The 11,492-nt window shown below is 37.6% G+C and overlaps 1 protein-coding gene across 1 annotated transcript in view; it reads right to left on the reverse strand.

Annotated features, from left to right (window-relative positions):
• LOC109839640 overlaps nt 1-11,492 on the reverse strand; it is a 23,629-nt gene that overhangs the window by 6,122 nt on the left and 6,015 nt on the right. The window contains exons 2-3 of the mRNA XM_020408144.1: nt 3,507-3,584; nt 3,324-3,408 (exon numbers count right to left, since the gene is read on the reverse strand). Of these exons, the coding sequence (XP_020263733.1) occupies nt 3,324-3,408; nt 3,507-3,584 (163 nt within the window). The remainder of the gene's footprint in view (nt 1-3,323; nt 3,409-3,506; nt 3,585-11,492) is intronic.

An 11,492-nucleotide genomic window follows, 5' to 3' on the forward strand; every position in this document is an offset into this window, starting at 1 on the left:
TAGTTTTCTCATCGAGTTGAAGCAATCTTGCTCTGATCGTCAATGAGAAGTAAGCTCGACATGAGTATCAAGCGACACATCTCATCGTCACAGAGCCCACGTTAAACAAAGGGAAGTCGAGTCAATCTTCTCATCTTCTATACTTGAAAAAGAACGATTATAAAAAGATTCTTACCAGGCGATAGAATCTCTTCTCACAACTAAAACAGTTAGAGAATCAGTCATTTCGTCTTTTTCGAGACCCAACAGCCTATGAAGCACGGATTCGCCCCCGGAGGCCACGAATCTGTGTCCGACTCGAATCAGACACGGATTCGCCCCGACACGTGCACGACACGTGTCGGACAAACCGTGTCCGACACGGGTCAATGGTCAAACAAGGCGCACACGGTCAAAAGTAGGGAGGATACGGGTGGGATTCGCCAAATCCAAAAAATCACCGAACAAAATGAGAACAAAACTCGTAACTGAAACCCAAAAACCCAAAACGAAACCCTAAAATCACTTACCGCCGCTCGTCCTCATCTTCTCTCAGTGCGTCCTCACTCCTCATATCTCGTCTTCGATCTCTGACGCCGACACCGCTCGTCCTCGATCTCCGACGCCGACGCCGCTCGATCTCATCCTCAAATCTCCGACACCGACGCCACTCGATCTCGTCCTCAGATCTCGTCTTCTCCGATGCCGCTCGTTCTATGGTCTCTCTCTCGCTAGGTAAGATCTCTATCTTGATCTTGTCTTCTCTCTCGATCTGGTCGATTCGGCGGCTCCACCGTCGTCGCTCGTTCTCTTCTCTCTCTCTCTCTTCGTCTCTATGGTTCTCTCTCTCTCAATATCTCCATCTCTCTCTTTCTCTCTCTTAATATCTCTGGTTCTCTTCTCTCTCTCTTCGTCTCTCTGGTTCTCTCTCAATATCTCCGTTTGAGAATTTCTTAGCCATTGAGGAAGGCTTAATGTGTTGGGTAATGTTGTTAGGAAGCCATTGAGGTAGATATTTAGTGAATTTAGTGGTGTGACGAAGCCTATTGATGAGGTTGGGCTATATACAGGGACCGGTGATGTAAAATACCATCTGGATACTTCTTAATATCTCTGTCTCTCTCTCTCAATATCTTCGTCTCTCTGAGTCTATCTATCTCTTCACTTTATTTTGTTTATACAGGGACTAACTTTGATTGACTGCATTATGAGGTTTATACCTAGGTCTATGACTTAACTAGTGACTGAGAATGCTTAAATTATGGATTAATCTAGATATGCATGGTTAGAAATTTAAATTTAATTTTTACACTAGTGAGTATACAGGTCTCTTGCACAATTAGAATGATATGAGTTCTATGCAACAGTGGGTTATGAGCATTATGAGGTTTACAAACTTGTTATTTTGTGATGGAATGAGTAGAGTATGTACTCTAATTCTTTTTTGTTTACAAACTTGTTATTTTGTGATGGAATGAGTAGAGTATGTACTTCAATTCCTTTTTGTTTACAAACTTGTTATTTTGTGATAGAATGAGTATGTACTCCAATTCATTTTTGTTTACAAACTTGTTATTTTGTGATAGATTCATAATTTAGATTGTTGGTTGAATTTTATAATTTTTCCTATATATAATAATAATTTTTTGAAAAAAAAATCCTAGTTGTATCCCCGTATCCTATTTTTTGGATTTTGTTGTATCACGTATCCGTGTCTGTGTCGTATCCGTATTCCGTATCCATATCCATGCATCATAGGTATTCGTGCATCATAGCCAACAACGCCTAGGCGCTAGGCCTAGAAGGCTTTCTTTTTTGTCTAAGTGGAAGAAAGTTTGCTAAAGGTCGGAGGAGTTGGAGGTGTCCGTAGTCAATCGAGGTGGCTAAAGGAGTTCGAGAAAGGTCAAAGGAAGGCGGCTAGAGGAGTTCAAGAAAGGTCAGAGGACGTGGAGATAGCAACGAAGGAAATCATGGCCACGACCTAAGCAATGCAGTTTGTGTAGGCGGTCTCTACTCTACTTGGTGCCCCCAAGATCTAGGCGGGCGGCCTACGTATCGCCTAAGCCTAGGCAGGAGCCAAGACAAGCGAGGCAAGAGCTTTTTAAAACATTAATACATTTATGTTTGTACATGCATGTGCATATGTATCTGTATATGCATGAATGTACAAGGGATTCACGATATGAGCTGCCACCTTTTGTAGTAAAATGAGTGAGCAATAGATAGGAGTAGTGAGCTCCACATCTTCCAATGAGACTAGCAAGATCAATCTCACCATTGCTATCCCTTGGTACCATTTAGCAAATTGAGCTCAACCTTATACCCATTTTCCATAAAAATGTATACATACGGGAGGGACTTCAGTACTCCAATGGGGGGAAAACTTGTTTGGTTACACCTACCAATAAAAATACATACAGCACCACAAAATTGGACGATCCAGTCCTTTCATTTTGATTTGCATGCCCTAGAATGTGTACAAATAAACATATAGCCATGTTGATATGTTTTATCCATACATTAAATGATTGTAAAACTATTAATGGTTTCCTGCCAACACAATTAAGTAGACCTCTTGATCCATTAATTACAATATCTTAATGAATGATTTATTTTGCTTATCATGATCACATATCTTAAAACATCTAAAAATGTAAAAATTGTGATGTTTGAGGACTCTGTCTTATGTTTCACATCATCCCTTTAGTTGTACAGTGGAAAAACATTAATTTTACAACCACTCGATGATGCATAGGTAAAACATATGCAACACGTCCAAAATTTTGTTCATAAATCTTTGAAGGCATGTAGATCACAATGGATGGAGTTTGAATGACCAAACTAATGGTATATCATGCAATTTTCAATTTTGCAAGTGGACATAACTAAGATAGTTACACCATAGGAGTATTAAAGGTTCTTCCCATGTATAAAGATGTTGCATTCTGTAGCCTTGGTCTTTGTTCTAAAATCTCTCAATTCAATGAATTAGCACTTCTTATCAAAGTTCCTGTCGTGATTTTCTTGTTTCAAGTCAACATAATCCTGGGCATATTATATAGAATTTATAATATATATGCTTTAGTCTTTATCTCCAAGTATTTGCCGTGACCATGACAGAATTTTATTTTTCGCAACATAAATTTTAACTTTCATACATGACGATTTCAATGAGTTTAATGCTCTGCATAAGTACAATATAGTCATAGGATTTATAGTTGAAATATTGGCAATATAATAAGGAATAAATATGTAACTGTATAAGCCATAACATACACACATCTACAAATACGCAAGAAATCAAATTCAGCCAAATGTAGTAAGATCTCGAAATCAAGGCTTACTATTGAATTTCTTCTTGGCTATCTTCTGGCCGTTGAGTGAGTAAAGGAAATTTTTGATACTTTCAGCATTCAGTCGAGCCGTATACTACAACAAAGTAAATTTGATAAAGTTAAAAACACTTCACAGCGAAAAAACATTTCACAGCAGGCACAAACATCAACAAGTAACAAATAGTGAAATACCTGAACGACAACAACATAATACTTTGAATTGTTAGGATCCCGGCAATCGGTAACACTAGCAGGTGCTTGCGTATTGACCTGAGGAAAACAAATGTTTTGATGAAATAAGTAAAAAAGAAGTCAAGATTATATTAGTGGCAAAGATCCCAAAATAAAAGAAGCTCAACAACAAGCTTAATGTCTTCTTTCCGAGAAGGATGAAAAGTAGTTTGATTGCATTTTGCTCCTTGGTCTATTTGTCCACCAAAAGTGAATGCAATCAGACTCTATATGAATGGCTTGTATAAAATCACTTCCTTCCATGTTCCTTTTCTTTTTGCGATGTATATATGTGACACGTATGCCTCGGGAACCATAGAAGATAATGAAGCCAGTTGGAACCTTCAACCATTGTAGTAGTCATGGCTAACTAGAGTGATTGTAGTAGTCATGGCTAACTAGAGTGATTATTCAGATTGTTTCAAGCAAAAAAAAATGCACGTACTAGACAGAACCATCTTATACTATGCATCAAAGCACCAGTTGGAGTAAAAAAAGATCCCATCTATCAGTTTAGCCAAAATAGAATTCTGATTAGTTACTATCAAATGATTTAGAAAGATGAGGCTAACACATGGGTATCATAATTATTTTATGTTATTCTTTCAAAATATAAGTTATCACCTCTGGATGAATATTTGGATACTTTATCTGATCTAATCAGAACTTTTTTTTATCTCATGTGTGTGCAGTAACACGTCTAGGAAACTACTTTATAACAACTCTACACTTTCTTAGAATTAATCAGGTAATTTGGGAAAATGTTGCTAACTTAAGAATGTGCAAGTAAAGGTAGATTTTGAAAATCACCTACTAATCCCCGTCAAAAGTATTGTTATCCTTAATTCTGAAATTTATTTACTAATACCTGTCAGCTTCTTCGGTTTCAACTGAACATGGAGACAAAGATAGGGACCCATAACTAAGAGTTATGATCTGGTTGAGCAAGCCATACAAATTTGTGAAATGGTAAAACCTAAGACATAAAGGATGTGATATAAATGTGAAAAAAAGTTTATTGGGCTCACACCAGTGTTATCAATGTGTGTGGCGCAATGCAAGGGGCAAAGTCCCTTTATGCGCAAGGTGCAATGTGATGCACGCACCCAAGTGAAGCGAAACGCACATCGCACACACAATTTTTCAAGATAAGTAATCAAGCACAAAAGAACATGTTCATGAATTTTCACATAAATATGTTAAGATAAATAAATCTACTCCCAAATTATGGCATAAGATCTTAATGCACAATGGTAACACACCCAATAAGTAGCGAAGATCATAATTTCCCTAATCAAACCAAGAGTAGTATCGAAGCATAATCAAATAGTATAAGAGAACGAGTTAGGGTCCTCAATCAGGCTATTAAAAGGCCCAATGGGTTTATGTTTCTTTTTAGGATATGAGCTACTCATTATAAAGAACCGATTAAAATGTTAAAGCACAAAAATATATGAAGCTATGCCTTGTATGCGCCTTATTGCATTAGATGTGTGGCACTTTGCCACCACCCCGCATCAATGGGCGCATGAAGCGCAACGAGCCACGCGCCTTTGATAACACTAGCTCACACGCCAACCTCAATTAACTATAATTAGTCAAGATGGCAACAGCTGTTTCAAGGCATACAGTAAGAGCTAATATTCACCCTCACTTAAGGAACACAAACTTTTGACATGTTTCATATGGTGAATTTTAGGACTACAACCAAATTAAAAAATTTTGGTTATATTTATGGACTAACCTGTCTCTAAAGTTACATAGTATGTTTGCCTTCAGATTTACTTAAAGAATATAGCTCCTATTGGTTTGTGCAGTGCAATACTAATGGAGTTAATGCAGTGGTGGCAGATGCGATCATGAGTGCCAGGTTGTAGAGGACATAATGGTAACTGCTGGTTATGTGGAGCTTATTATACTAGTAGGTTGCAAGCATGGGGAACCAGTCATATATCCGCAATGGATAGAGATTTCGAGAAGAAGCCATCCTGTCTTGGTTAAGTGTAATTCTGTTTTAGGCCATTCAGGAAGTTGTCTAGGTTGTCTTTGTCGTGTCAGGAAGAAGTATAATTACCGGCTGCAAAACAGTTATGTAACCTTGTGTGTTACTTATAGAGGAGTTCAATGATTCTGATTTAGGATCTTTTGATCCATGGCCCATGGAGTTACAGAGAGCTTCATTGATAGACCACGACCAATCAGAGACACAAGTATAAATATACCAAATTGTACCTGATTCTTGATTTATATTTAGTCAAGACAGATATTATGGATTGTTATTTGCATATCCATAAAATAAAGGGTTAGTATTTTCAGGTTATGGATCTGTCGAGTTAAGTATTGCTGACCCAAATATAATCCAGGACATTGATAGTTGCACAGACTCGGATGTAAGCATACTGTAAGATTTACATAAATTTCATCGAAATGGAAACTCCAGAGTTTAGAATATCTTATTGATTCAATGCAGTGTCAGGATCTTAACCACTGGCCAGATTCTCGTGACCCCTTAAGTTCGCTGTCGGATCCTTGATTACCAAGAGAAGAGGAAGATACGACCCACAACTCAAGTGTCTCTCTCTAATTCTCAAGTTTTGGCCACAGTGTTTATTGTTTCTTATCTATTTCCTTTTTCATTCTTATGCAATCATAGGAGGATGCATATCTCATATTATAGAGATTTAACATTTGGTAGTTTTGTACTCATGACATAAACTGCCTTTGCAGTTTCTTTGATTGTGGCACTAACCGTCACAATGTGGGAGGAGGCATGCACATCGTGTGCGTCCAACTCCCCCACGCCCTACACATAAATCTAAAGTAACTTATAATCATCAAAAGAAAATCTGCATTTCAACCAGACGTTGCTACCTTCTTTCGATGATAGATCATGCATGTACTGGCAATAAAGCATAAGTACATTTGACAGAAAGCTACTGAACCATCCTTCTCAATCATTTAGCTGATACACTTGTGAAAGTTTCTTCTTTTGATACAAGAATAACTGAAACTAAAGCTCATTCATAACTCAATTATTCAATGATATCTAATTCACATGCAACCATACTCGCACACGCACACACCACACACACGCACACCACTACATGAGCGCATAAGACACACCCCATTGTATTTGCTTTCTTTGACCAATCAGATATCCTTATAGTGTTTAGTGGTTTTTCCACATTTCAGCTATTCCGTAAAGTTTAATCAAATTGAAGTCAGAAATACACATTCCCAATTATTATCTAGCACAAAAATGCATAAAAGGAATATGCACTTCTCTCCACATACTAATAACCCTCAGGTATTACTTATCTAATGGTTTTAGCGTTATTGTTTGATATCTGTATTCATGCTATTAAATATGTAGTTTAGGCACTCTTGTATTCCTTTCTTTTAGTCTCTCATATTGTTTGGGATACTAGATCTACCACTCCTAGTCTTCTATATAAACACTTCACATTTTTGGAGAAGCTTCCAGAACTCTTTCGGTAGCAGATCATCTTATTCTAGTGTGTTTCACCCACAGACAGATGGACAGACGGAGAGAGTAAACCAAATATTAGAGGACATGTTGCGAGCATGTGTCATTGATTTCCAGGGTAGCTGGGAGAACCACATCTCATTAATCGAATCCGCTTATAATAATAGCTACCAAGCGACTATTGGGATGGCACCGTATGAAGCATTGTACGGGAGGCCTTGTAGATCACCTATTTGTTGGGCAGAACCAGATGACAGCCTATTGCTTGGACCAGAACTTGTGAGGCAAACTACGGAGAAGGTAGCAGTCATTCGAGAGCGCATTCTTGCAGCACAGAGTCGTCAGAAGAGTTATGCAGATCATAAACGACGACAGTTAGAGTTCCAAGTTGGGGACTATGTGTTATTGAAAATATCACTAATGAAGGGAGTTCAGCGTTTTGGCAGACGAGGAAAACTTGCCCCGAGGTATATTGGACCATTCCTGATTATTGAGCGCATTGGGGCTGTTTCATATCGGCTAGACCTACCAGCATCCATGTCGAGCATACACGATGTTTTTCATGTTTCGATGCTTAAGAAGCACCTACGCGACGAGGAGGAGCAGCGAGTATTAGACGCACCAGAGATCGAGATTCAGGAGGATCTGACTACTATTGAGATTCCTATATGTATTCTTGCCAAGGAGGACAAGAAGTTGAGAAACAAGGTGATACCTTTAGTTAAAGTTCGGTGGAATCGGAGAATTGTTCCATTTAGTTAGGGGTTAAGTGGGGGTATTTACATTTTAGATGGTTAAATGTTGACATCGAGGATGATTCTCGGGAGCGCAAATATGTTATGTCGCGCGACTTCCTGCACCTATTGAGGAAGTGGATTGATTTATGTGTGCGATTATTTGTGTGGTTATATTTAGATTTAACGCTAGAATGAGAATATTTCCGCTTAATTCTTAATCTTTTGGAACACATGGTATATATATGGGGGTTCATTGTTTGGATTTTTCGCCCGACGTACTAGATCCATTCGATTAAGGGTTGAGTGGGAATATAGTCATCCTGGATTGTTAAATATAAATATCCCTATATGCTTATCAAGAATAAATATTCTGAGATGTTTATGTTTGCGGGTTAAATTAGACCCTCTACGTTCTTTTCTAGTATTATTATTTGCTTAAGTATGATTTCTGAATTTCGAGGACGAAATTCTTTTAAGGGGGGAGAATGTAAAACCCAAAAATTTGAATATTTTGTGATAAATAATAATAAATATGTTATATATTTATAAATAACATATTATGATGTTTTGAGTATGCTAGGAATTGGTTTGAGATCAATTCAATGTATATATGTATATATATAAGAGCAAATGCACAATTCATGCTCGATGTATAAATCTGAAAATTTATGACCAGCGGAGAGATTTTGTATTTTTCTCACAGATGTAGTTGGAATTTGGAAAAAACTTAAAAGACAAAAGTTGTAGGTATCTTCAAGAGCTTTCCAACAAGTCGTAGATCACCTCATTTTGAGATCGGACGTGAAAGTTATGGCTAAAATACTGAAGGTCATTTTCCTAGTCAGATTAGGATTCCTGGTTCGGGTCAAACGAGTTTAGTTCGGGTTTGCATATATATAATCATGTGTTTTCACGAAAATTTACATCCTTACATCATAGTTTCAAACCCTAGCAGCCCCTCTTCCTCTCTCTAAATCTCTAGCCCTAAAGTTAAGAATTTTGAGAGCTGTGTAGCAAATATCGACACGAGGGCGAGATCATCAACGTGTAGCAAGGAAAAAACGGCTTGGTTGCACTTCTTTTTGGTTGCTGGTTATTTCAGAGGCTTAGAACAACGTCTAAGGCAAGACTATCTTCATCCAAACCCTTCCCCATAGTTAAATAACTAGTTAGATGTTTAATATGATGTTGAATATGTGTTTTCATGCTTGAATCTTAACATGATGTGATAAAAGTTAATTTTTTGATGTTAAAACATAAACCAATGCTAAATTAGTAAAAAAAAATTTCTTGTTATTTATGATAGTATCATGATCATGATCATTAGGGTTTTTTATAATTTCATTTATATATGAGAAATTTAAGAGATGTACTAAATAAATATTTTTTACAGAAAACTGTAGCAATTGTATCATGTTTAACTGAGATTTCGAAATAGAAAATAAACTCCAAATTTAACCAAACCAGTGCCAAATGAAAGATATATGTATCTAGTTTCTAAAACAGAAGACAAATCTTAAAAATCATTTGTATAGAGAAAGATATGATCTTTTTACTAACAACATGTCCTGTAGAAAAATAGCTGCACATATATAATGTTTAACTAGAGATTTGGGATAACAAATAAACTCCAAACTGAACCAAACTTATGTCATTTGAAAGATGTGTGAATCTAGTTTTCAAAACAGAAAACTATTTATAAAAATAGTTTTCCTAGAGAAATATATATTTGTTTTACTAACAGATGTCACGTCTGTTTTTCCTGCTCGTTTTGTGGAGCTGTGTTGCGCCGTTTTGAGGTGCGTTCGCGGAGTTTTGAGCTGCTTGATGTTATACGTATAGTCATGAATATATTATGTTATACATTTAAGAATCCCAAGAGGATTATGATGAATTTTGATTAGATCATATTTGAATTAGATATAGTTCATATACATGTTGGATGTCGTTGATGAGCACAGCTTAGTACTATATGGGATAGTGCATCGACACACTAGATCTACACGGTTTATACATGAGATAACTATCATTGATGAGCATAGCTCAGTATTATATGGAATAGTGCATCGACATGCCAGAGATACAAAGATTTATATGAGGTGGATATCGTTGATGAACTCAGTTCAGTACTACATGAGGTAGTGCGTCGATATTCCATATGTACAGGCCATTGAGTCGGATTTTAGGAGGCTTGATCTAGCCGTCCGTCCCGCACTAGGGTGCGATGAGACTCGTGAGCCATATTTCTAGGATGCCTATTTGGTAGTCCGTCCCGCACTCATGTTATGCACTGAGATCGCGATGAGACTAATGAACCGTGTACACAGTTCAGGATACCTATAGGATAGTCCGTCGTACTGAGACAATTACTTGATAGCCTAAGTATGACAGATACCGATTATAAATATGATCTATCAGTGAACTATATAACTGAGATACGTTACTTCTGAAAGTATACAAAATTATGTGTTGGTATTTTATTCTATCTCTCCAGTGATTGTGGAAGATATTATAAATACGATGTGTTGATATCTTGTTTCTTTTACTGTCTTTTTTTTACTTCTTAGTTGGGATCAATGATTAGAGATTCACAATTGGAGACTTATGGTATATACATGAGGGTTTCCTTGTTTGGATTATTTCGCTCGACGTACTACGTCTCGTGTTGTAGGTTTCTAAATGTTAACCCTGCTTAGATACGAGGAAAATAAATCTAGGTAGACTATGCTTAATAGATAGAGCCTCCACTCCATCCTAACAGCCCTTCCCCTGGGGGCGGATGGGGGTAATCTTACTGTAACGCTCTGACGCTCTTGTTGTTTCTTTTTCTTTTAAAAATAACCTTTCAGGTAGCTCAGAGTTCTGAAAAGCCGCAGGATGACGGAGTTCTTGCATAGTCGTCGTCCCGAGAGATTTATTAGAGGCTCCACTGTAGTTTTAAATTTTATTCAGATTCAGAGTTTATTTCCATTTTGTAAAGGCAATGAGTCTTAGTTCGACTTTTCGTTTTGATTCATGTTGAGACATCGTATGTTATTGCAGACTCTAAATGTATTTTAGTTTATTTTCAGTTGAGACATGACCTTATTTATGAGATATCATCCTCTTTATCATGTCTATTATTGTCGTTCTACTTCTTTGCCTGTTTTGTACCTACGCTTTTATTTGACCCCACTAGAGGATATTACTGTGATCGGTGAAACTTATTATTACACAGTGTGGGTGTATGACAGGTTTGACATCTCTGGGTTCACCTTGGACTGCAGTCATGAGTGAAAACAGGGGCGTCACAAGAATATCATCTCATTTCTCTCAAAGCTCAATACTTATCATGGTATCAGAGCCATCTTCTTCATCCTAGAGAGGCCAATTCCTTATTCCTCGACCTCAATGCTGTTGAGGGGGTTTCGCAGCAAACTTCATCTGCGTGCTTTCCCTCAGCAGCTTCAACATTGGCTTTGACCATAGGCCACCAGCAACAACCCAACACCTAGCTAGCAAAATTCTAGTCATCCCTATCCGCGATCCTGCTCGTGGCCCTGCTGCAGTTATCCTAAATACGGCCAGCAGCAGCACTTACCCGTACTATGCCTACTCAATCCCTCACCAACAGGCACCACAAATAACAATCCATCATGTGCTCCAAATCATACATAATACCCAACCACCTCTGCACTCCATTTCCTACTACGATCGAACCCTTGCAATGCCACTCTAACACCG

The sequence above is a fragment of the Asparagus officinalis genome, chromosome 4, assembly GCF_001876935.1.
Source record: "Asparagus officinalis chromosome 4, Aspof.V1, whole genome shotgun sequence".
NCBI classification, from domain to species: Eukaryota; Viridiplantae; Streptophyta; class Magnoliopsida; order Asparagales; family Asparagaceae; genus Asparagus; species Asparagus officinalis.